This window comes from Blennius ocellaris (genome assembly GCF_963422515.1).
Source record: "Blennius ocellaris genome assembly, chromosome: 22".
Classification (NCBI taxonomy): Eukaryota; Metazoa; Chordata; class Actinopteri; order Blenniiformes; family Blenniidae; genus Blennius; species Blennius ocellaris.
This window is the reverse complement of record NC_137671.1, coordinates 10673096-10699913: the sequence shown is the minus strand read 5'-3', so window position 1 is coordinate 10699913 and position 26818 is coordinate 10673096. Positions and strand designations below refer to the sequence as shown.

General features: G+C 43.6%; 1 protein-coding gene across 2 annotated transcripts; it reads left to right on the top strand.

The window, feature by feature from the left end:
- Positions 1 to 1558: 1558 nt before the first annotated feature.
- On the top strand, positions 1559 to 25171 carry adipor2 (adiponectin receptor 2). Of its 2 annotated transcripts, none has more exons than XM_080518330.1 (10): positions 1559 to 1625; positions 9456 to 9530; positions 10690 to 10765; positions 11104 to 11319; positions 19938 to 20120; positions 20854 to 21025; positions 21516 to 21702; positions 21788 to 21975; positions 22516 to 22709; positions 23177 to 25171. In XM_080518330.1, the coding sequence occupies exons 2-10, from the start codon at positions 9484 to 9486 to the stop codon at positions 23303 to 23305; spliced, it is 1392 nt and encodes a 463-aa protein (XP_080374456.1). In that variant the 5' UTR covers positions 1559 to 1625; positions 9456 to 9483; the 3' UTR covers positions 23306 to 25171. The 2 variants fall into 2 exon arrangements, with proteins under 2 accessions (XP_080374456.1, XP_080374457.1); XM_080518331.1 differs by having other exon boundaries at positions 1560 to 1625; positions 9453 to 9530.
- Positions 25172 to 26818: the final 1647 nt, after the last annotated feature.

Here is a 26818-nt window from a genome sequence, read left to right as displayed (position 1 = left end):
TAACCTATCTATCTAAAATATGACTTCTCCGATGGGACAGGCACATTGCATCAGCATCACACGGCACTGATCAGGTCAAAGGTCGGCGGGAACGTCACACTCTGCTTGCCCAGGGCTGCATCAGCAAAGCTGTGAAAGGTGAGTTTGTGTCTCTGGAAAACTCTGGAGTCCCTTGAAAACAAAATAAGATCTGTTGGAGCACGTTGTCAAGCGGGTTTGATGGTGTGACGGCGAACCTGATTAACCAGTAATTGCATGGAGCTGATTTTTTTTTTTTTTGGGAACACACCCAGCTGCCAGAGCCTCGTGCAATGGAAGTCAATGCTAACATCATTGATTTTCAGTGTGTTTGTGTTCTGGTGAGATTTATTTATGGGTATTTACAAGCCAAACCAGAGGGGCGGTGAGGTTAAAGAGCAGGTGAAGTGGCACTGAGCTGAATTGTCACACCACCTGCTACTATTGCTAAAAGCTGCACTGCAGGGTAATTCCTTGCTTCCTTCTTTCCTTCCGAGTTGCAAACAGAGAGCGTTTTAATGACTATTGCATTGATGAAACACGTGCCGTGCTTATTCATAAAAATCACTGAATCAGTCAACAGCAAACCTCTGTAGCCAATAATTCGTCATGAAAACATCAATTCTTTACTCATGTCATGATTCAAGACTGAAGATCGTATAGGGAATGTCAGCAGTTTAGATAAACATGACAAGAATAATCAAGATTTTTAACTCCATTCTTATTGCTTCTGTCTTTATTTCAGATAGGGGAAGAAGTTGTCATCATGAAGTTTGTGTTTTTACACTGATATCTATTAGAAACTAAGTAAGTAAATAAGTAAGAAAGTAAGTCAGTAAATACTTATCTATTGTGTTGGAGATGTCTTTACTTAACATCCATCCATCCATTTCCGACATACAAACTTGTATACATGCACATGGTAATAAACATATATTTTATTTTAAAGTTGTCATACCCTACAGCTTTTCAACATTTTCACATGGATCTTGTTGGTCCAAAAACGTTTATTGCCCCAAATCCAGCTTTTTCTTGAGTTTAATCCATTTGAATATTGACTATCGAATATTAAACAAGCCAGAGAGAGAGATGACAGACTGTCTTCGCTTCTGGGGCGTCGTTGGCAGGTATGGGGAAACAAATTACTGTTTGAATGGAAAACAATTAGAAAATGAATTTTGCATAATATGACCCCTTTAACATGTCTGCAATTAGGTAGGAAGAAGTAAGATGTACTGACAGATGCATAATTTGTAATATCCAAAGATCTGTGTTATTTTAGAATGGCTCATTTGCTCTATTTGATGGTATTTTATTAACAACTGTTACCTGTGGTTTAAAATAAACTACAAAACATTACTCAACGTGTGGAACGTCTCCGTGTTCCTGGTCGTTGCTGATTGGCTGCTGGTTTTTAATCTTGCGCTCTGATTGGAGGACCGCGGCTCATGCGAGAGACGTCACCCCGGGTCCGGTCTGGTCCAGCAGTCGATCTGTGTGGCTGTTCAGACCGAGTGCGGAGGGCAGAGCGGCGGAGACCGCAACTCCCCGGGAACTGTGTGACACATCACCCAGGACGCCGCGTTCCTCCCGGACATCCACACCAGGTGAATAGCACAACTCCTCTTTGTCGCTGTTGACGCTCACCCGGGTTAGTTTCGAGCTTTTAACTGTCGCCACGGACTTTCCCAGCGTCAGTGAACGTAACCTGGCGGCTAGCAGCGCTGCTATCCGGCTAATTCTGCCTGTCAAAACAAGAGGAGCGTAATCTGCTAGCCAGCGACACGCCACAGCCTTCCTCTCCCTCTGCCAGCCACCATCCGTCATGTGGCGGCCGTGTCGGGGACATGTACACTCGGATATGTCCGTTTGGACCGCTGTCAAAATGAATCCGCGCACTGTTAAAGAGTTTATCTCGCTTCTTTTTTTCTTTCTTCTTCGGCTGTGGCTCGCGCCCGTTTAGCGGACTAGCCAGCGCGCTAGCTCGGGTGTAAACAAACCCTCATCGCCAGCTGAACGGCGGAGCTGCAGCTCCTTATCGGTGCTATCACAGCTCGTCCTCCATGCGAGGAGGTGGATTTTTTAATTTATTTTTTTCTCCTTCAAGCCAACCCCGTGCATAAGTAAAGCAGCCTCTTTGTGTGTGAGATCTTGGGCAAGAAGTGCAGAAATGATCGCTGTCAACAAGAAGGTAGTTTGTCTTGGCAGGAGTTTTGGTTTTCTTTGTCTCGCTCGCTCGCCACTGTTGCCTTCACTCTGTCTGACTTTGTGTGGCTCAGTTTGCTGCTATTTTTGCATGTTTTTTTTTTTTTTTGGTATATCAGAGTTCCACACACATGTAAGCTGCTACAGTTATAAGTCACTAGTTAAACCAGTTGACAGTCTTCAGCTTCAGTCATCTTGCATCTAAATGTGTGTTTTGCTGGGCAGCTGTTTGCTATTAACCAGGGAAACAGTTAACATAAGCCACGTGTACCCCTTTTGTAACAGATTTGAAAGAAAAAAAAAAGTTTTTTTTAATCCCCTTTCATTGTTTTGCTTTTTTTGTTGCAAGAGACTAATTGCGCAACGCAGTACATTTGTTTTAAATATTCACTGCTCCCATTGTCAGCAAGTATTATTGATGTGCTGTTGTTGAACATAAAATATGTATGAAAGCCTCTGAAGACTCAAACTAATTTTCTCACAGTAAGCACTGTCAAACAGACTCGACGAGTCACCCAAACCTTCAGAGCAAATATCGCAGCTAAAAGTGGTTTGTTTACCATCACTAGTCAAGTATACGTTTCTTTCCCAGCGGCGGAGCACGAGCAGTAGTTCCTCCAAATATGGAACAACAGGTTGTAATTTCAATGTATGGAATTGTTCTGTTGGCTTTTGTAAGTGTGCCCATCCCATGTCAGTGGTTTTCGGGGCTGTTCAGTTATCCACAAAACATGAGGTCATCTCATAAATGATTCATGCTCAAAGCAGCTGATGGCCTGCTTGCCTCCAAGCCCAAATTTAAAGACACAAAAACATCTCAGAAAACCATCAACAACTTGATGAATTTGGGTTAGATTACACTACCCAGTGCCTGTTGTGCTCGGGAACAAAATTTCCATCTTTCCAATAGAATTGCACTTAAAGAAATTATTTTTTTTTGCGTGTGAAAACCCACAGGAGAAATGCAAATGCCCGCGTCATTGTTTTTTATGTGTACTCCGTGCCCTGTGGAAACAGTGACAAGCCTTAAGCGAGACAGGCAAAGTTGAGCCAAGTTAATTTCATAGAGCCGTGTCTATTACCTGATATAATCATCTCACCAGGAAATTTGCTGTAATTTCCTGCTGCGAGATATTGATTTGCTATTATACAAAAAAAAAAAAAAAGAATGCATTTCAGAATCATCTGTTGGTTGAGTTGATGTGTGCACTCACGCTCATGCTGCCAGACATGGGAATTGAGCTGTATGTCATCTTTTTTGTTTTGTTTTTTTACTGGAAGCACACCCCTCTGGAGAATTTAATGTAAAATGAAGTCAGTGTCTGACAGTGTGCCAGGCAGCAGAGCAGCTAAACATAGCTTCTAAGAATAGTAGGCACGTCTTTGCAACGTTGATTGATCATAACATGGACGAGCTGCTCTTTCTATCGCCTTGTTTTTCTCTATTTACTTCTTTCACTTAATATTCTCAAAATCAAACTGTGTGTACTTGTGTTGATCAAATGGAACAATACTCATTCTTATTAAAAAACAAAACAAAAAAACTGTTGTCTGTTGTTGTGCCATAAATAAACATGTACAGAGACACAACAGCCTGTGGTACTTTTCCGCAGGCCCAGTAAGCATCTTATACTCTAAACACTTAAGAGTGTTACCGGCATGAATATAACACATATGACTGTGTGTGTGTGTTTGTGTGTAACGTTAAGATACTACATTACATGCTTCATTTCTATTTACCCTTGGTTCTACTTGTCGAATGTTAGTATATTCTTTTCTAGTTTGGTGGTCAAGTTAATTTTAATTCTTTGTTTAGATCAACTATATTTATAATAATTAAGTATTTATGTTACTGATCAATCACCATGTATATTGTGTTTTGTAACAGAAGTTTTTGTTTATTTTTTTTTACACCTGCAAACACAAAGTAAGCCTTTTTATTGTTTATTTGAACTCCCAAGAAAACATAACGGCTGATCCTTTTTATTGATCTTTTTTTAAACTTTTGATGACATTTTGTAAACAAGTTCTGAACATAAATGATACAGTAAATTCCCAGCTCTTCCGCTCCTAGGAAATTCACACACACAAAAAATATGGAACCACAAACAGCTTCATGTTACAGCTTTTTTAAAAGATTTTTTTTTAAATCGAGACATAACCTGCGCCAATCAATTTCTTTTCACCGAAGGCAACAACTCACTTCCTCCTCCCGCTGGGAGGAAGCTGAGGGGGGAAAAAAAAAAACCCCTTCGTGTGCTGATACCGGCGGTACGGTGATTCAACAGCTACGTTATCCCTGCTTCGGAGATTATTTTTTATCTTCCTTTGACCCACCTTTGAGTTACCACCCGGCGCTGGAAAACCCACGTTATTTGTTTTTTTTACTGTGTTGGCCAGTGGAGCCGGCAGCACACTGACCTTGTTGTGGTTGTTGTGCACAGTGAGATAGTTGTAATGTGGTAGTTACTCCGAAACTTCAGGGCAGTCTCCGTGGATATCTTTAAATAATAATGTAGTCATAATCTGGCTTCAGTGTTGTGTTCTTATGGTTGTGGTCTGGATCGGCGTTTTGAGGATATAAATCGCATAATAAAAAAAAAAAGTATCATTTAATTGTGTGAAGCTTTGTTTCGCAGCCACTGGAAACATAACTTTACTGGCTGATTTCATCACAAAAGGCTCCTCTGTACAAGCCCAGGTTAGGCCTGAGGGCAGAGATGCAGGGTTTGCGTGGATAGCTGGGATTTCTCTGGGTACTTTAGTTTCCTCACGGTCTTACAAAAAAAACGTGAAATCAAGGCTCGGTAGTCTTTCCCGTGGCCGTGAATAGGAATGTTGTTCTTCCTCTGTGACGGACCGGTGACCTGTCCACGGTCTTCACCTGCTGCCATTTGGCGATTGGCTCCAGTGACACACGGACCCTGACTCGAGCAAAGTGGTTTAGGAGATGGATGATTGTGGTTCCTGCTCTTATTATCCTCACTCAACGTCAAGAAGCACTTTTCTAGATTTACGCCTGCTGTTCAGTTCCAGTCGCGTACAAACTGTTTCAGCTCAAAGCAGCAGGCTCTGACAAAAGCGAACCCTCTCCTTGTGTCGACGTCACCTTCTTTTAAAAAAAGCAAAAAACGGCTCCTCTGTTGTGTACTTCCACCGACCGTCACGTCTGTCGAGTTTGGTGTGCATACATACACTTGGAAGTATCTGTGCTGTGTGTTTACTGTGAGGCAGGGAACAAGAGTGTGAATGTGTGTGATGGTTACATCACACTGGTCCTCTTTGTTTAGCTCTCTATCATAAGACTCCTGGCAGGCCCGTCAGAAACTTGCTGTTGCAACAGGACTTGCGGGTCGCCAGTAGACACTCGCGCAATTTCGAAATCATGCGGTCGTTTGAAGTGATATAATACAATCCTGGAGTACCGAGGTTGTTGAGAAAAGAAGAAAACACATCGAAGATGGCAAGTGATATTGAAAATGTTGTCAGACTGGATGGCACAGTGCCCGACATTATTTTTAACAAGGCGCTAACGCCACCCACGTGAAGCTGCATGTAGGTTAAAGCAAAAAAACACAAATCATTTGCACCGTAGCCCTCAGCTGTTACTGGAACCAGACGGTGGATCTGCGGTATTGTAGTTTTTTTTTTGTTGGTTTTTTTTTTTGTCTATTTGTATTGGTCGTGTTTTAAAGTCTTGACTGCGTCCAAATAGAGCCAGCGAACAGTAAAAGCAGTCATGTGGTGTCCAGCAGCAGGTTTAAATCACTGTAAAGCGTCCCCCGCGTACAAAGGGAGGCCTATTCACCTACGCCCTGCCACACATCGCATGAAGCAGCAGAATGAAATGCACCACAGAACCACGAGTGACCAGTCAGACCTGTGTAAGTATAGAAACCTTGATGGCGATTCGTTTGACGCGTTAATTGCTTCATAGAAAGGAAGGAGAAAAAAAAAATTGGAAGCAAGCAATCGACGTCAACACTACTTTTATTTATGCCTTTCGTCGGCAAGGTCAGGGGTTTAGGATGTTGACAGTTCAACTGGACTCCACCAACAGGGGAACACAAATTCCTGCGCTGATTAAAACACTCCCTCTCCTGCCTGCTTCCGATCACAAAAACTCACTTCATCAGCCAAAGATGTTTGTTTTTTGGGAGTACCGGCAGTAGCAGAAGGGTGTAGAGTGCAACAGTCTAACAAAACATGACAGCCAGTCACCAGACGGGGTCACGGAATTGTTCAATGGCCATTGTTGGGAGTTTTTTTTTTTTTAATCTTATGTAAGGACTGTTTGGCCCGGGGACCTCTGGATGTTATCTGACATAAAGCTTCTCGTCAAGGGCAGAACGTCCACGCTCATGTTCACAGAACAAACGTGCTTTTTCAATCAAATGTTGTGTGTGTGTGTAAGAAACGGATCATTCGGACATACGCACAAAAAGAACTGCACACTTTTTAGCTAATTGTTTTGCTGGGAGTGGCTTCCAGTCCTACTGTCACATTATTTACATAAATGCTGTATGATGCAAGTGCTTAGAAACTTTATTCGCCATAAAGATTTCTGTCACGCCTGGAATAACTTGTCGGGTTTTGGGTTTTTTTTCCCTGCTAAGAGACAAGATAGTCATCAGGTTATCAGTTTAACCTCACTGGGACTTGTTTTTAGCAGACGGACCCGTTTGACCTGTTTTCTTTTTTCATGCTCCGTCACCTGCTGACTGTTTTACTTGAGAACCCAGGCTGCGAGGTCATTTAAAAATTAACACGTCGTCCCGATAAGCCGTTGAATATTAGGCGAGTGACTGCGTTTGGATAGCGAAAGGCTAGCTGCTAAAAAAAAAAAGAAGAAAAAAAAGGACGCTGACAAGATCTGTAGAGATCTTAAATGTTACCTGCTAACCTTTATGTACATTTATATCTCTCGTCAGCGAGGCTGCGAAACTACCGCTGGTCTCTGTCTGTGTGTGAAAACTGCTTGGCACAGTGCTCTACTATACGGTTTGACCTTTGTCCCACATGAGCTTTCCAATGCATGCAAGTAAAGAAAGTGCTTTTTTTTTTTTTTACCTTGTCGTTTCAAACGGTACGACTTTAATGTGCCATTACACAAACCACCGGGGCGTTTCATTGGAAGTCTGACGTGCAGATGAGGTGATGCTGCAAACCAGGTTTTCGTCAAGTCGCATTCTTTAGAAGTTGTTTTGTTTTTTCCCCTTTTTTGTTTTGCAGAAGTGACGCTTTCACCCACTTTTCTCCACTTAGCTCACCATCAACTTCCTCATGTGACAGATTATTAATTTTTTTTATCTGCCGTCGCTCCCCAGATGAGCCACGTTAAGCTCAAGATAAGTTTCCGCGTAGATTGTCATTGATGAGGTCACCCGTTAAATACGTCCTTCTATTGCACAAAATTTACAACTGGAATGACGGCGGTACGTTGCAGTCTATCTTTTGAACGGTTACAGCCGTGAACGATGGGGCCCCTTGACCTGGAAATGGGTATTCACTTAACATCTTGAGAGCCAGAAATGGCTTCTTTGGTAGAAATGGTGGGGGGTATTGAGCCAATCCGGTTATTCTCCCCTGAACTCTGGCTTCAAATGAGTCGGGATCACAACTCGCACTCCTCTGTCACCCTACAGGTTGTAGCGTGTGAAAATGATTTGAAGTCACAAGTTTATTTGGACCCATATCGCAATCAACTTCTCACAAATCATCTTTTTCGCTCAATTTAGCCTCGGCAAGTCGTCTTCACACAATATCGGCATGACTGAATGTTACCAGCGAGTGTGTTTCCCAATACTGCTGACTGCATGCCGTCATAATTGCTAGCTGTGTTTCATCTATTCGGGGAATGGGTGAAAAGCACCGTGAACTCGGGGAGGTTTAGTTCCAATAAGAGGAAGTGTCGCTCAGTACAGATCTTAAGTGAGAGCCCCTGGATTATTGCTGTTATGCATCCAGGTTTTTTTTAATTTATTTATTTTTTTTGTCGTCAGCACGGCTCCTTCAGGCTGCCGCTGTTTATATCCTTTGTGTCCATCTTTTCTGTGTCTCCCCGAGGTTGTAAAGTGTCACTCAGGGTCAGGTTTCTGAATTACTACAATGTGACAAAAAAAAAAAAACGAAGCAGATGGCCCACGTGTGTGTGTGTGTGGTTGTTTTGCTCCGTGGGGGTTGAATGCAGAATATAATTGAACTTCACACTGGGACTTTATTAGGGAAAAATGAGGGTGCGTACGACGTTTCCAAGGCTTTTGTGTACGGAGAAGATTGTGATCTTGGATTTACTCGGCATGTAATATCTTGATGAGTCATCTTGCATCCTGTTGTCGCCAGACAGCGTGTGTGTGTGCGCGTGTGTGTGTGTGCGTGTGTGCGTGTGTGCGTGTGTGCGTGTGTGCGTGCGTGTGCGTGTGTGCGTGTGCGTGTGTGTGTGTGTGTGTGTGTGTGTGTGTGTGTGTGTGTGTGTGTGTGTGTGTGTGTGTGTGTGTGTGTGTGTGTGTGTGTGTGTGTGTGTGTGTGTGTGTGTGTGTGTGTGTGTGTGTCAGCTCTTCTCAGAACTGAAACTTCTTTTTGGAGTTGTGTTGTGGACTCAGGGAAGCCCCGATTGGATGTGTTAAAATGTTTTGTGTTTCTTTTCCTTGGCCTTTCTCTATTTTATAAGTCTTTTTTTTTTATTTCAGCATGGGACTGTTCTGTATTGCTACTGTGGCTGTACAGTTTTGTTCTGAATGTGTGTTCCTTTATATTTAATCAAATAAAGGCTTTTTTTTTTTTGCTTATTAATGCAAATTCGTAAATGGGCATCCGCTTTTCGCAGTGCTTCATGTTCTTCCATTGACACGCAGGGTCGTTCACACACAACCAGTAATGTCAACGGCTGCCGTGGAGAGGAAGACGCTCACCTCGCCATCTATTGAAGTCGAACGTTTTGTCGTGACAGAGAACGGACGGCATGGCTACCCAGGAAAAGCTCGGTGTAATTTTTAGAGAGAGAAAAAAGTCGACTGGGGAGAAAAAGGGAACGGCAATGGGAGGAGATTGATCCCACAATCTCTGAGGTGTTTCATTTCTGTTTGGAAACTTTCTGAAAACGCCTCAGTTCAGCTCAACTGCTCTACTTGATCATCTTCTGAGCATGAATAGTGTCACCATCAACTCTAGTTTTCCTTTGACCCTTCATACTTTTTATGATTTTTTTTTCTTTTTTTCTTTTTCTTTAGCAGATGTCGATGCATCGTCCAAGTGCAAACAATGTCTCCACTGCTCCGTGTCGGAAAAAGAACCTTGGATGCGTCGGTGTATGTGCACCTTTGTTTTTCTTCACCCCCCCCCCCCCCCCCCCCCCCCCCTTGAGCATATCATGTTTGTCTTGGAGCACAGGAACATGGTTTAAATGAAGCAATGGTCCAGTGCTTGGGGACGCGCTCGCATCCAGTTGGCCCCTCGGGGGATCTGTGTGTGTTCATGAACGAAAACAGGGGAGAGAGAGAGGGAGAGAGAGAGAGAGAGAGAGAGAGAGAGGGACACATGGGGAGAAGACAGATTGCAGCAGTCTGCTGACGTGAATGCGCAACGGCATTTCTCATCATTTCCACATTAAAGGTTTGGCGAGTGTTTGGAAACATGCCGCTGTGAACGCACTCGAATAAAAACGCATTGATCCTTGAAGGCTGCAAACGGCCAAATGTCAAGACATAAGGCCCCTCTGAACCACGCGCGATTTTCAAGGAAACCGTTTGACTTGTAGTCGTGTGGGAAAGTTGGCTTGATGAAACAATCCGCTGTTTCATTGCGATATAATCCAGGCGAAGCAAATTGTAACTTGTACTTCCTGTGTGTGTGTGTATCTGTTGTTCCCGTTCCCCGACACCCTCTCGTCGCTAAGCAACTCCCCATGACGGCAAGTTGGCAGTTATTAATTGGCCGAAAGTGTCGGAAATGCAGTATTTTAAGGCCTTCATGTACCACATTGACTGGAGCAGCAACTTGCATTATAATCATTGAAAGTGTAACAAACATCTCTGTGTCTGCTGGACACTGTGTGGCCTCAGAGGAATAAAGCTTGTGGCCTTTTTCATTTCAAGGCCGTGTCTCTTCTAATTATATTTTTAGCTTTGGCGGCCAGGTCCAAACGAGAACACGGCGGCTTTCTAATGTGCTGGCTGGGATTTACATGGTTTACTAACAAAGTCTGCATCTCTGCATTGAATTTGTGGGTTGTTATTTATCAGCAAAATGTGCTGAAAGTTGGAGGATCTGGTTGACGATTCGGTTGAGCGTTTACAAAAGAATAGCAAAAAATGTGCAAAAAAAACATTCCAATACAAACCGGATGGGAGAGGCACCCCATGGAGGAGATGATATGAGGTCAAATGAGACGTTGTAATTTCTGTGGCATGTTCATTGTGAAAACAAGCTGATAGTCTTATCTTTCTGTCTCTGGCTCTTCTTTTCCAGATATCATGTCCCATTAAGTCGTGAGGCAAGACAATCGAAAGTCCAGTCGAAAGGTTCCAGCCCCTGCGGAGTCCAGGTCGGTCACCTGCGATATCAACAATCGCAAACACGCACACTGCAAAACATCGACCAGACGGCAATAAATGATATCCTGCCGTTCACTTTGTGTCACAATCTCCATGTCAACATATTTGTCAGAACCAGATGGAGCCCTGCAGTGCCGGATCGTTCTGGAAGCAGACACAAGCTATTACCGCGCGTTTAGCTAATAACACCTGCTCACGACCGTCACCTTTTAACATCCATTTCTGTCTCCTCTGATCAGGTCTGGTTCCGCGCCCCGATTGGACCCGCCACATCGAGTCGTCCGCTTGTGGTCGCGGCCGAGTGAATTTTTTTTTTTTTTTTTGTAAGTTTCTGGTGGAGGGGACAGTCCAGCGTTTCAAGCTGGACGGAGGAGAAACGAGTGGGGCCGAGGGCCCGGCCTTCGTGCTGCGACACAGGACTTCAAATCTAGTAGAGCAGCAGGCGCCGACAGATCCCTCGAGTCCTCGGGAAAAAGAAGACCTGCCCAACTCGGGTTCTCCAGGCACTCGCAGAGGCACGGCAGAGTGCCCCTCACACAATGGAGTGAGTCTCTGATGCACACACACACAACACAGGGTGTCATCTGGTCGGCTCAGTGTTGTGTGAGGTGCTATGGGTCAGGCCGGTCACACAGTAAAAGGATCCTGCCAAAACACACACACACACCTCCACCTCAATAATTAACCGCATGTTTTTACTAGTAAGTAAAAATATTCCAATTTACTGGTTTACGTCATAAACTTTAGGTAGCGCCGAATTGTTACAAACCAATGGTTGGTTTTCATCTGCGTGTGTTTATTTTATTTATTTTGGGGGGTTTATGTATGTATTTTATCAGCTTTTTGCAAAAACTTATTGGCCGTTGCCGTGGAGACGCTCCCTGCTCAGTGTTTCACACAGTGATGCCGCTACCTGACAGGCTAGTGAGCATCGATATGAACTAACGGCTAACATGCAGGCGTGGCGACGGTATGCGCTCGACCACGCTCGCCTTCTAGTTTCAGAAAATTGTTTGACTTACTGGAATTTGTTAAGTCGCCCGTTGTGCACATGCAAATATCCCATAGGGAGGTTTAGATAAGTACAAGTTTTGATGTGAGTCATACAAAGACACAAGCACACCAATGCAATCATCCGAAACAGTAATCGGCGTTACGGGTTAATTACTTGACACCCTTTCGAAAGCCCTAATTTAACATTAAGCAGAGCTCGATTAAAGTTAAAGGGAATTGGAAATGAAAAGGGTTGAAAAATTGCGAGATTGAAAAGTAATATTGACTGAACAGCACTGACGCTAAATGTATGTAGTCTGGCAAGCAAACAGCCACATTTCAGCCTGGTTACATAAAAATTCAGTTAAAGGAGTAAAAGATAAGACGAAGGGATCCGAACATTCGGAAGGGAGAAAAAAAAAAAAGTAAGTCGAAGCCAGTCAAGCCTTTTAATGTTTTATTATAGTGTAACCGAGTGGCCTGACCTGGGCTTGTTGTGTATTTAGTGCCTTGCTCGGGGGGGGGGGGGCACCTCAGAAATAGTTGCTGCGGGAGAAAATGGAGGATTATGTAATCAGTCCCACCAGCAGGTTCTTCATTTTTTTTTTTTTTTTTTTTACGACACGGTGGGATCATGAGCCTCCACCACCTCCACTTATTATCGACGACTCCGCCACCTTCAAGGCCCTCCGGCCTCCGTGGTGAGTCACTCTGTGCTCCAGCAATTAGCGGCGCATGATGACGGCGGTCTGATGTTCACATTCAGTCCCACTCCACGTTTATAAAGCGCTATTGAGTCTATTGAGCGCGTGCGCGGCTCCTAAAATAGACCTGGTGGCTATTTACAAACGTCTTCTTGGAAGGAAAGCGCAAACATTTAAAAAAAAAAACAACGACAAACCCCCTGTTTGATTAGCGTCCCATGAAGGCGGCCCGTCGGGCTGATCAAACAAATGCGGCAGACACTCTCACCGCCCTCGTTTAGTTCATAGGCGGCGCGCGCGTGTGTGTGTGTAGAGGCGTAGCCACCGCACTATTGTCCCGTGCGAAAAGGCAATCAGCTGAGAGCCGAAACACAATAGCGCTTGTGTTGCGAGTGTGTGCGTGTCTTTTGTGTTTCGCCTTTTCTACCTGCTGTAACGCGACGCGGATACCCGAGAAGCCGTCAGTCGGCGGACTCTGTGGGGAGGGGGGGATGGGGGGGGGTTGTCCGGCCTCCCGCCTGTTCCGCGTGCCGCCGCCTTCTACTCTAAATGCCTCGGCGAGCCCCTGTGGTAGACCGTCGGGATTGGCGTCGCACGTCCCGTTTGCTCTCAGATCGCATGCCAGATCTGCTCTCTGCACAAATCCGCCGTCGCCCCCCGATCTGTTGTGGTTACCAGTTTAATAAACACATCATTACCGTTGCACGTTATCCAGGAGTTGCCCGTTCGAAGTCGACGCTTGAGCATTCCATCCGTAAAAGCCGCATTCTGCTGTCGTTTTTTTTTTTTTTTAAGTTTAATGAACTGACTCTTCCAGGTCGTTTGATTGATTTCAGTTCATTAAGACTTGGAGGAACTTTGTCAGCGTTGGAGGGTTTGTCAGGGGAAACTTTGTCGTGATGCACATAATGGAAATGAGAATGTCGTGGAGAGTGGATCCACAGACGGATAACTGATCTGATGGAGGTGGCGATAACGTCGATCCCAGAATAACAAACAACAACAAACTTAGGGGGGGAACAATATGTCTCAATAATAACCACTATGTCAGCCAAGTTTACAGGCCGAGGATCTTTATTACAGACGTGTGCACACGACAACAAAAACGGGAAATTCCAACAGTAACCGTCCACAAATAACGGTAAAAAGATTTTGGGCCTTTGATGCGTTTGTACATCCTCCCTTTGTGCTCGACTGCTTGTTGCTGCTCAGGCTTCTCAATTTAATGTAACAAGATTAACTTCCTTGTATTGTACCTGCCGTGCACTGGCATTAATTTATTCTCTATAGCTATTATTGAGTATTACCTCAGCAAAGAATTAAAGCTGAACGCTAAAGCTTACTGCACTATTCAGTGGTGTCCAAGGTAAAATCTACACTTTTAGACCCTCAGGGATTATTTATAGGACCTCAAGGTAACTGTGAAGCACTTTATCAGGAGGTACTGCGGGAGACGGCAATAAATTAAAGCCCGACTGTTGCCCTCAGAGTGATGTCTTTGTTTTATCTCGTCGGCAGCCTTGAAACTTGCCGAACTAAATGCTTTAAAACGGACATTAAACAATAAACATGTGACAATAAAGATAAGTGTCCACTGCCGAGATTACACCGGCACCTTACTGCCTTTCACGTCTGTTTTGTTTGTTTAACTTAGTTTTTTAGGGGGGAGGATTTATTTAAGCGTTAAAGTGTTTTACAATCCCACCTGCTGCAACAAAACAAGCTTTTCATAAACTCTTGTTTTGAAATCCCTGGTTTGAAAAAAGTGCAGAAGTGTTCTGGCATTCACGCAGCAGAGAGTTCTCAGTGTTTCTGCTCTGGAGAGCAACACTGTTCTTTAACCCTCTTCTGTTTTGATGGTCTTTATCTTTATCCATGTGACGGAATGAAAAGCGCTCAAATATGGATTCATGCAATCCCTCCGCTCTCGTAGGGAGGAGCTACATAAACCCAGTTTAATGTCCATTTTGTACAAAAACACTTTCCAGCATCCTTGATTTTTAGCCCTCTGGCTCTGAACAGATTGATAAAAAAAAAAAAAAAAAAGTCACAGAGTTTTGTCTTGCGGTGGCTGGAGCACAGCGGGGGGGACACGTGTTTGCTTTTTGGAACATACCGTCTGCGTTTGAGGGTCGTTTTCCAAAAATATTTTTGTCTCGTGTAAGAAAGAGAGAGAGGGAGAGAGAGAGAGAGAGAGAGAGAGAGAATTGTTGCATGTGTGAGTCACATGTTGAATCTCTGCGCGCCGTGCAGGGGTTATTGTGTACAAGGGTGAGCTCTTCCCTCTCCTGCCGGCTCTGTGTCCAGGCCGTCGCGCCATTGGCCCCGAGAGTTTGAGCCGCGAGGAAACCCCCCCCTCCCTCCAAACTGCAGTCCGCATGCGACTTTGTTTACGTTCAGTCTAAAAAGGGCCAAGTGTCACTTGAAGACGGACGTTAGCTTTCCTTAATGATCGTCGTCTGAGCAGCGCATAACTGAAGCACGAGTATTAGCAAGTGATGAAGTGAAACTACATACAGCATAGTTAATGAGTCTGAAAGGAGCGGGGTATGTATTTTTTATTGCGATAAGTGTGCGATTTGAAATCAGAAAAATGTCCTTATTCATTCATGGGCTTGTTCTCATTTCAGTACAGCCACAGTGCGAGATACACGCCGATATAAATTCAGCCTTCACAAAGGTTATAATGTTCAGTTTTGCATGGAATTGCCATAATAAGGTTTTATTGCAGCTGTAAATTTTCCCAGGCTACACGATACTGAACGACGTTTCTAATATTTTCCCGTTCGCACGTCGGTTAATGGCGGGTTTAGACATTTTAGAATTACGTCTGTTTCAATACCACAACAAACGATAACCTAAAAGTGCAGTTATAAATAAGTTAAAAACGAAATGGAACCTATAGCATGGCCGTTTCACACGACCATATTAGTTTTAACAAATGTACCTAATAAAGTTACAGTGGCTTTGTTTGGTACAAGTTTTATTTTATTTTTTTTGTGCAGGTTTTTATCTGCACTCCCAAAGGCCCAGAATGCAAAAACACATCTTTTAATCCCACATTAAAATAACGGAGTCGCCCCAGTGCCGTGTTGAAACTGATGGGTGTGCCTGCAGTGTCCTGATAACTATATTTGCCCCGCTTATCAGATGCTCACTGCACACACACACACACACACACACACACACACACACACACACACAATAACATGTCTGTACACATGATTAAAAACCCCCAATCTATCATGTGGAGATTTCAGTTAAAATGAAACATTAAAAGTTAATCATTTTTTAATTGATTTTCAGTGTTTTTCTAATCAATAAGACTGTTACATGTAATGGTTCTAGCTTTTATTTTCATCTTTGGATTGAAAATCTCTCCGAGACTGACAGAATCTGCACTATAATTGTATCGGCCAAGAGTTGGGTCATAAAAAGAATTCAAATAATCAATATATTTATTGATAATGCAATGGATTGTTGCTCTCGTGTGTCATTGGAATTCCTCCGAGATCCGCACGTTAACCAGGCGACGGTGTCGTTGTGTGTTTTGTCTCGATGTTTGGGACTGACAGAAAGTCTCCGGGGCGTTTCCCCTGGAAAAACGTCATTCCTAGAAAAGTGGGAACAGGCCCGTGCTGCAGCGTGGTGACTCATGTGGCTGCCGAGCGGCGTGCGCTGACCTCCAGACTGCTTTAGTCATACATGATGAGCTGTTATTTAGTGAGCAGGGGATGGGATCATATCTCTGACTACACACACACACACATGCTTCCGCGCAGAGCGAAATTTGAGCCCGCAGCCCTGCCAGAATGTCTTGCTGGAGACGGGGGGGGGGGCAGCTGAGGTGAAGTCACGTGGTTCTAGTGTGTGTGTGCGTGTGTCCTAAGCACATTAGTGTGTTTGGGATACTCTTGAGTTTCCTCGAACATCGACCTCCTTCACTGTTACAAACCTCCCGCCGCCCGACTCTCCTCTCCGAGGCATCAGATCTGATTACTGTAACTTCAGCTGAGCAGTTGGCCCACAGAGCGGCCGCATCACCTGCCGCTAAACTTCAACACCGGGGCTTTTTCCTTCACTCCGTTTAGTGGAGCTAAACTGATGTGCTTTCAAAAAAAAATAAAAAATGTATCTTTTATTTGTGCTGGCAGCTGTCATTTTCATTTTCAGTGTGCCTTTCCTGTGGGGCATCAGTAGAAACTTCATGACTTCCTCTTTAAGATCAACACTCTAATGTGGCATGGAGGCAGTCAGACGGTATCTGAAACAGTCGTTTAGGGCCTGGTTCTCCAGATCAAGATATGGAATCACTTTGCTGCAGCACGATACTCAGCGGTGCTGATGGCAGTGTGGAAAAACAAGATTCTCCAAAATGTCAAATCAGGAATTAACCAACAAACAAACAACAAACAATCATCTATTTAGTCTTGAACGTTTGTTTTCCTGTTCTGTTTTCACCCTCCGACGGGATTTGACACACGCACTTCCCTTCCTGGCATTAGCTGAATTTTCTAATGGTCATAAACAGACCTTCGTATGAATCGTTGTGGTGGCTTCTGGGACGTCGCACCGATTTGTAATACTGAATAATTCTATAGCCTTAAAATCTAAATAAATCCAAGCCAGTTAAATATAATTACAATCATGATAAAGTTTAAAAGATCTTTTTTTTTTTTTTTCTTAAAGATTGAAGGAATTGAATATTTGTCACGCTCTCAATCGTTTTCTCTCTTCCCTTTTTTTTTTGGTCCAATTTAAGGATGTGGCTTTAGAAACCAGCTCGACACGCTTTACATCTTCATTATAAGGACAATACAAGTTCACCCTAAGACACCTGTTGCTTGTTTTCTTTTTAAAGTTTCAACATGGACGTTTTTACACAATTAAACTCGGCTCCTTTATCATGAATTGTCGTGTGAATAAACCTATTTTTATCATGAAAAACCAGACTCGTGTGTTATATAATAAGTTTATATCCGACTGAAAGCTAACCCAGAGATCCTACAGGAAGGTTGGTTTTTTTTTATCATAAAAGTCTAAATTAGTTGTTTTTTTCTGAGCGTCTCTAACTGAAACTGTGAGCAGAGCCTGAATGCTCACATTAACGTCGTCTAATGAGTCAAAGCCTTCCTATCAGCATTATTACATCGAACAGTTTGAATGACGCAGCTGGAAAGAATTCATCATGGACTTCAAGTTTAATAAAAAAAAAAAACCTGCAAAAAGTAATATTCATGTGTTCATCTGCCTCTGAGTCGTTTGCGCATCACAACAGAGTTGATCTTTTAGGTTTTTTTTTTTTTTTTTTTGCACAGTTATTGTTTTAATTGAGGTCAATTGATGTTTTCCTCTGGAGTCACTGCAGGAGTTTGACAGTTTTACTTTAGCAGCTGTTGTTTTGTACAGAAAGTGCAGTTTGTGTATTGTGTCTGTTAGAGTGTGTCTGTATGCGTCATTTGGCTCAGCTGTGTGTGCGTGCGCGCGTGTGTGCGTGTGTGTGTGTGTGCGTGTGTGTGTGTGTGCGTGTGTGTGTGTGTGTGTGTGTGTGTGTGTGTGTGTGTGTGTGTGCGCGCGTGTAAAATGGATAGTTTTATCAGGAGGCAAGGATACATTGACAACACGTGAATACGTTTAGAGGACACTCTGTTTCCTACACACACACACACACACACACACACACACACACACACACACACACACACACACACACACACACACACACACACACACACACACACACACACACACACACACACACACACACACACACACACACACACACACCCTTCAAGAGTGACCTCATGATGCACAGCCAGGCTTGCAGCATCTGGATTTAAACCTACTTTTGCATTAAATACACACATGGACATGCATGAAAAGCTATTCCTGATACACACACACACACACACACACACACACACACACACACACACACACACACACACACACACAGACTGCAGAGCACACGTGACTGTTTGGCAGTCACCCAGATACCCTCTGCTCACACCGTGTACTCAATCACCGCCGCGTCCCCCTCACACACTGAATCGATGTCAGGTGTCACCTTTATCTCGGCTCTGAAACACGGCGGATTTATGAGAACGTGGTTTTACAGTTAACTTAAATCTGATTTGATTGAAAGTGTGTGTGTGTCTGTGTCTGTGTGTGTGTGTGTGTCCCTCTGTTACATTGCAGCAGACTGAGATTTGTCCTCATGCATGATTAAGCACAGCCATTGCACTCCTAAGTGCTCTCCTACACACACACACACACACACAAACAAAGTAAAGATTTGAGGGACTCTGAAAGTGAACCCCTGCAGACACCACATGGTGGTCAAACACACACACACACACACACACACACACACACACACACACACACACACACACACACACACACACACACACACACACACACACACACACACACGAGCAGGGACCTCGCTGTGCAGCACATTTGGCTGCCGGCTCTTTAAAAATGGGTTAGTCATGCATTATAAATATATAACAGGACTTCTTTTTCTCTGTCTGCTGTTCCTCTGTCTGTCTCTGTCTCGCTGCTCTCTTGTTTGTCTCCGACCTTCTCCGCCATCGGAGGAGCGAGAACGAGCGTGGTGCATTCGTGTGTGTGTGTGTGTGTGTGTGTACACATGGCGTGAGAGTCTGCGTGTGTGTAAATATGCATTTCAGCATGGCAGAAGTAAAATGTGAGTCTGTTTCGATGCACATGGCGCTTTTATCAATCGTTTCCACCCGAGTCCTCCACACAGCTTCCCTGCGTCGGTTCACGCTTAACTCGGCGTGTGCGTGTGTGTGTGTGTGTGTGTGTGTGTGTGTGTGTGTGTGTGTGTGTGTGTGTGTGTGTGTGTGTGTGTGTGTGTGTGTGTGTGTGTGTGTGTGTGTGTGTGTGTGTGTGTGTGTGTGTGTGTGTGTGTGTGTGTGTGCGTGTGTGTGTCGGTTATGATGAATGGCCGTGTGTTTATCACAAAGCGTGAGCCATATTAATTCGGTCCCCTGCTTCTCCAGCTGGGTCGGGAATTGTGTGAGATTCAATTTGCACCGTCTGTCCAGGTTTTGCGACGACAAATGGAATTCTAAACGGACCGTTCAGAGTTAAAAGCAAAGGGAAAAAAAAGTCAAACTGCTTCGTTTTCAGTTTTGATTGTTGAATCTTTTAATGGGTGGGCTGCGTCGCATCGAGTTTGTCTGGGAGGCAAAAGTCATTCTTGCAGTTTAACCACTTTTCGATGATGACGCACAGTTATATAATAGACGTGAATTATTGGGTCAACCAGTACCGGTTGTAACTGTAAGACACTTCCAGGTTGCACTCTGAAGAGTTTCGACAACTTCACAACAAAGAATTGGTCAGAAGATTTTCCAAAAAAGTAGAATGAACTGGAGAAGACGTCACGAATCTTCTAAAAAAACCAAAACCCTTTGTTGTTTTGTTTTTCCAGAGTGTCCCAGAGTGCGAAGAGGAGAAAAGGAAAAGTGAAGATGACGACAGAGGAGAAGAAGCAGAGAGGGAAGAGGAGGAGGAGGAAGAGGAGGAGAGAAGCATCGACGAAGGTTTCATGGGAATGACGCCGCTGTTGCAAGCCCATCATGCCATGGAGAGGATGGAGGAGTTTGTACACAAGGTAATAAAAACAAACAAACAAACAAAACTTCTGCTCTCGTCGACTCTACACATTTCAATTCAACCACCGTCCACATTAGTCACGCTTCCCGGAAGCGGTTTTGTAACGGCGCCTCGCCATAAAGCCACGTAGTAAAAGAAAGCGATAAAAAAAGTGGAACAACAACAAAGATAAAGTTTTGTCGCTTCACTTTTAACGTTGTGCCGGATTCACGAGGCGGTTTGCCTCTGATCGAGTCACAGTGGAAACGTCCCCCCCAAAAAAAAAAAAGCCGCAGAGGCTCATCGGCTGTGTAAATCGGCCAATTCACTCGTGATAAAACGGTTTTACGGGGCAGTTTTAGGAGCGTAAAATTCTTATAAGCCTTCTGGAGAGCGCTTGACGGTGTCATTAGTGCAGTATTCATGAAACTCCTGCTGACTTCGATAAGGACTTCTGCACGACGTCGACGCGAAGTCGGAGAGTCTTTGGACGCGTGGGAACCCGACACCGTCTGGAGTCTGCCGAAATAGTAACCGACGGGGCCGTACGTCAGCCGGCAGGAACCGTCCCTCGATATCGGAGCCGCTCTCCTTGATCTTTGATTTATTCACGCGGCTGCTTGACCTCGATGCCGCGCAGCCGACACCTCGCCTCTCTCCGCACGCCGCGACCCCGATAAATAAAACATATTCCGCGGCGTTTTCTCGCAAAAAGGGGCCCAGACTTGAATGTGCTCTTGTGAACCAATCAGGTGTGGGAGGGCCGGTGGCGCGTCATACCTCACGACGTGCTGCCCGACTGGCTGAAGGACAACGACTTCCTGCTCCACGGCCACAGGCCGCCCATGCCTTCGTTCCGCGCCTGCTTCAAGAGCATCTTCAGGATCCACACGGAGACGGGAAACATCTGGACACACCTGCTCGGTACTGCAATCACACGGCTCATAACAGAATCTGCATGCCGATTACAGGAATAGCACATTGTTTTTCCGTCATTAGCGTCTATTTCTGTAAAGTATTTGTCCCTCTGGTGTTTTGTCCTCGAGGTAATTTTTGGCCTCACGAACACACTAAGCTTTTACAGTCGTAGTTTACTGGTTCTTGTACGCAAAGTAAATTCAGCCTTTATGCAACACGTGGATTGAACACCTTGCAGCTTTGAGTTTCAGTCCTTCTGAGAAAATGTGCTGCTGCTTGTGAAAACCCTGTGAACCGACTCTCGCTTGCTCTCTGCTGCCACCTACTGGTGTGAGGGGGAAGTGCACTTAGTTACATGAGAGGGAAGTTCAGTTTCAAGTTGTATTGAAGTAAAGAGATGGAACCTTTTTGATTATAAATCAAACCAATATAAAGCAATCTTGACCGTTTCTCTCTCTCGCTCTCTCTCTCTCTCTCTCTCTCTCTCTCTCTCCAGGCTGTTTGTTCTTCCTCTGTCTGGGTCTGATGTACATGTTCCGGCCCAACATGTCCTTCGTGGCGCCGGTCCAGGAGAAGGTGGTGATCGGGATGTTCTTCCTGGGAGCCATCCTCTGCCTCTCCTTCTCCTGGCTCTTCCACACGGTGTACTGCCACTCCGAGGGCGTGTCCAGGGTCTTCTCCAAGTAAGACAAGGACGCAGGCGGCGGCGGCGTGGCTCGTCGGTTCCGCCGCTCTGACCCGTCTTGTCTTGTCTCGTCTCGCCTGCAGGCTGGACTACAGCGGCATCGCCTTCCTGATCATGGGCTCCTTCGTGCCCTGGCTGTACTACTCCTTCTACTGCTCGCCGCAGCCCCGCTTCATCTACCTGATCGTGGTGTGCAGCCTGGGGCTGGCCGCCATCACCGTCTCGCAGTGTGACTTCTTCGCCACGCCGCAGTACAGAGGAGTGCGAGCAGGTAGAGGGGAAACCACACTGTGACTCCATTCCTTCATCAGGTGCTGCGTGGAAATGGGATTCGGCTCAAGTTAAAATGATGTCGAATAGTTCATCTGGCGTGGGTCGGACTGGTAAAATAGTGTCGCAGCGACCTTGAGATTTCAACTTTTAAAGTTTTACTTTGTTGCGGCGCAGAGGACATGCGATGAAAATAAACATGGAGCCAATTCTGGTCCAACAAACAAGCTTTTCCTCCTCCTCAGCTCAAATCAGGGTTTTACTGTGTGTCCGCTACGCTTTAAGAAATTAGTTTTTTTCTTAGACATTTTTCAGTTTTCTTAGCAGTTTGGTCAGATCGGAGCCTCTTGCAGCCCGATTTTTGGCCTTAAGTTGTGTGAGGAGATAATTTTCCCAGCCTTGTTTGACAGAAAACATGATAAATTGAACACACAAAAAATTCGGAACCAACAGTTTTCTAATAGTAATTATCCAGAGTTAAAAAGATGCCCCCCCCCCAATTAATCAATGAAAGACGTTATTTGCCTCTGTTGGTCCACAGGCGTGTTTGTGGGCCTGGGCCTGAGCGGCGTGGTCCCCACCCTGCACTTCATCATCAGCGAGGGCCTCATCAAAGCCACCACCATCGGCCAGATGGGCTGGCTGCTGCTCATGGCCACGCTCTACATCACGGGGGCCTGCCTGTACGCCGCCCGCATCCCCGAGAGGTTCTTCCCCGGGAAGTGCGACATCTGGGTGAGTGCATGGCGCCGCCATGCTTCTTTCTTACCCCCCCCTCCATTCTTTTAGTGGCTCGGTTTTATTCTTATACCGCCCGAGCATAAAAATGGCCGCTGCCTTTGAACTTTCTTATGAAAGGAACTGGGGGACAAAGTTTTCAATGCTCCCGCAGTGATTAGAAACTCAACTTAAATATTCGAATGATTAGGAGTTTATATGAAAAGTGGACTGCTGCGTATTAACTCTTAATGCTTGTGTGAAAATCAGAAAACAAATTCAATTAGGTTGACAAGAAAAGCGAGTAAGAAATTGCCGTTAAATCATCACTTAATAACAAACAAAGTAAATTGAGGTCAAAACGTGGATTTTAAAAGAATTAAAAGCTGAGCGCCGAATCGCTGAAGAAAGCGATGGCTGCTGGAGAGCGTTTTGTCGCTGACGCCCCCCCCCCCCCCCCCCCCCCCCCCCCGTCTCCTCCGCAGTTTCACTCCCACCAGCTCTTCCACATCCTGGTGGTCGCCGGCGCCTTCGTTCACTTTCACGGCGTCTCCAACCTGCAGGAGTTCCGCTACACGGCGGGCGCAGGCTGCGCCGAGGACGGCGCCCTCTAACACACACACACACACACACACACACACATACAGACCGAAGTGGCTTCGTCCTGCTGTTTACCTGTGTGCAGTGACACAGGACAGCCTCCCAGGGGGCGCTATTAAAACCAACTGACAGGTTGTTTTTAGTTTTTATGTTGTGTGCGTTCCGTCCTCCTGTGTGTCTGTCCATCCCCACTTCCTGTTTTACAAGACGTTTTTTTGTTTCCCCCCCCCTATTTTCTTCGGGAGGAAGCGAAACCCCCAAAGCCTCCCGTCAATAATTGTGAACTTTTATTCCCCGAGGATGAATAATCGTGGCTTTAAGAAACGTTTTGGAGTGTTTTTTTTTGTTTTGCTGAATGCCGTCACTTTTCAGAGCATTCATATATGAAAGAAAAAGAAGAATGCTTTTCGGATTTGCTTCCTTGATTGTTTGCAGGGGAGGGAAAGACGGGGGTCGAATAGACACTTTTAAAAATAATAATAAAATTTAAAAAAAAATACATAAAAACACTTTTCCATGTAAATAAGATTTCAAAATTTTGGGTTCTAGATTTGTATGAAATATATATATATATATAAAAGAAATTTAAAAAAAATGTTGCAAATGGTGGGAGGAAGAAGTGAATATGAGGAGATTTGGTGACGTGGAGGAAAAAAATCCTGCAGGTGGAGGAAATAAAGGCACAACATCCGACTCTCTCCTGTTTATTGTCTCCAGTTTCACGTCAAAGGTGAGAAATAAAGAGTCACTTTAGGAGGGGTGGGAAAGAAAAAAAAATAATAATAATTTTTTCCCCCCAAATAGATAAAACAGAGTTTCAGTCCCGGAATCAAATTCACGACGTCGTAGATTCACATTAAAGACAAAAAGTACAAGGATGGATTTGAACTTTCAGAGAAGAATAAAAGTCACATGTGAGATAAGACTTCAACTTTGTGGAAACTTAACCACTTTTAACTTCAGTCCCCACTTACATACATGTAAACTTCACATTTCAATTTAAATCTAATTTGTGCGCGATTCCTTGTCTAATCTCAATTTTCTGTTTAAATTTATTTCACTTTCTCTCCTCACTGGTTCGAGGAAGAAATGAATATTTAATTTCTATTCAATTCAGCTTTATTTATATATCAACGGATACGACATTTCTCGGTGCTTTTAACTGCAAACTGGGCTTAAAGCATTTGTTAACTTAAATTCTGACTTTTGATCTCAACTTTCAGGCTTGGTACACTTTAAAAGTGACTTTAATCTGGTTAAAATTAATTTTAGAATTAACATTTAGACTGACGTTTAAGTTTACAGGCATTCTGACTTTCAATCTCAATCTGTAAAATTTCAGTTAAAACCTCCTTGTATGTTTTTGTTTTTTTTAACGAGAGTTGACGTGGTACAAATTCAATCCCCAAAGGAGGAAAAAAACACCTTAAATTCCGATACAAAGACGATATGTAGCGGTTTTCTTTTCTTACTGTAAATTGTATGATGTGTCTAAAGATGAAACGAATCCAACACTTTATTTTTTCTATGAAATGCCCTTGAATTCCTTTACGACAAGACGTCACCCAGATATTTTTTTATCGAAGCGATTTTGGGTCAAACTGCAGGGTTTTTATTTGTTTTTGTTTGTTTGGGGTCCTCCTCCTCCAGAAGTTTCACACAGAACAAAGGCAAAAAAAAAAAAAAAGAAGCTTTTTCTGCTTCCATTGACTTTTATTTATCCATTGCTGATATCGTTTATACTTCAAGCTTTAATTTGACCTTGTTTTTACTTTGTTTTTTTCCTGTCGGTTTGTATGATCAGGTGATTCTAGGTGAGAGCAGAGAGTCTCTCACCTTCAAAACAGCAAAAAAAAAAAAAAAAAAGAATAAGATAAAAACCAATATATCTACTTCAAGGGCTCATGATCGTCTCATACTGAGGCGTCGCTTGGAGATTCAGACAAGCTGAACTTTTACACTTCATGTTTTCTGGCAATACCAAAATCTCACCTCTGCACAATGAAAACACAGGTTCTATTCGTTATTATTACTATTATTAATAATAGTAATGATAATAAACTCACACTTTCCATTCAGAGGTCGTTTTTTATTTTCTACAATCGTTTGAAGCGGAGTTCCTACACTTGCAAGTTTTAACCGAAGAAGAAGAAGGAGAACTTGTTTTCATCGTCTCCATTGTTTTTGTTTCTATTTTATCTGGTTTTTATTAATTTATTTCTCTTGGGGAGCGCAGAGTGTCTGTTGAAGCACATGTTCCTGTTCTGATGGGAGTGTTTGATTGCAATAGACCTTTATATCTGCTGTATTGTTCTAATAAAAGGAAAAAAAAAAGTTTTTCTGAATCTGTCACTTTGTTCATTCATTTTTCTGGCTTCTCTTTTTGTGTGTTTTGTCTCTAATTTTTATTTTATTTTTTTAATTCAGTAATACAAGCTGCTCTCAAATTAGTTGGGACAATGTGGAAATATTCAAATATGCATATAGATCATTTCATATTGCATGTTCAGTGTGTTTATATCTCGCATGCAACCACGAAAATGAACGTTTTGCTTAATTGGAATTTTTTTCCCCCAGTGATTTAAAAAGAACAAAAACAAAAACAAATGGTAAATTAATTTTATTAAAATTGTCAGGAAAGAAAATCTGAAAATAATCCATTAAAAAAGAATAATCTGTAAGGCTAAAAGAGTTAAAATTGCAATAAAAATATATCTAAATTGTACCTATGACACTTTATGAAGGCAACCAAGGTTTTCTGTATATAGCATTTTTTTAAAGTAATTTCAGAGAATTTATATATTTTCTATTCGGTGGGAAATATATATATATATATTGATCTACAATTTGAAAGCAGTTCCTGTATAAAAGAAAGTCAGGTTCTTCAGTCTGCCATTTTTATGGCAGACTTTTATGCCTCTTCCAGACGACCAGCAGGGGGCAGCAAACATCTTCAGAGCAACTTTTCCCACATACGGGCCTTTCAAGGTCAATATTTGTGTTGTTTTTTTTTACTTATCACACCAAAAAGAAAATCTGTGACACGTGCTATTTGGTAGTTGATGTGAGTCTTATTTTTTTTTCCTCTTAAGTTTGATTTTGAAGCAATAATTCTAAATTCCACAGAGAGAAGAGAACAATAAACACGAGTCTCGCGTGAAACATTAGAGCTTCTTCTTCTTCAGGCCTCCTCGCTTCCCCGTGTGGCCGACCGCCTGGACAGGCAGGCAGTACATGTGCATCGGAAACTTCTGGAAGTAACTGGTCACCCAGGGCCTTCGCCAAAAACAAGATAAAACAAAGTCAGCCGACACAACTTTGTTTTGATTCTATTATCACAAATTGCCATATTGTCCGTGTGAGTTATGGAATTAATCGATGTCATGGGACGAGTCCAGAAGTTTTAGACGTTTTGGGTTGGTTTTTTTCATGTTGGTTAAAAATCTTTGTCCGAACATGTCTTGACATGACTGCCTTCAATCCTGATGTTGAATTTACTGTGGCCACCAGGGGTCAGCATAGTATAA

Excerpts from the sequence above, each read along its gene's own strand:
- adipor2 (XM_080518330.1), top strand. The coding sequence starts at position 9,484 with ATGTCTCCACTGCTCCGTGTCGGAAAAAGAACCTTGGATGCGTCGGT. Across the intron at positions 11,320-19,937 it reads AGTGCCCCTCACACAATGGA|AGTGTCCCAGAGTGCGAAGA; the intron begins GTGAGTCTCTGA and ends TTGTTTTTCCAG. Across the intron at positions 20,121-20,853 it reads TGGAGGAGTTTGTACACAAG|GTGTGGGAGGGCCGGTGGCG; the intron begins GTAATAAAAACA and ends TGAACCAATCAG.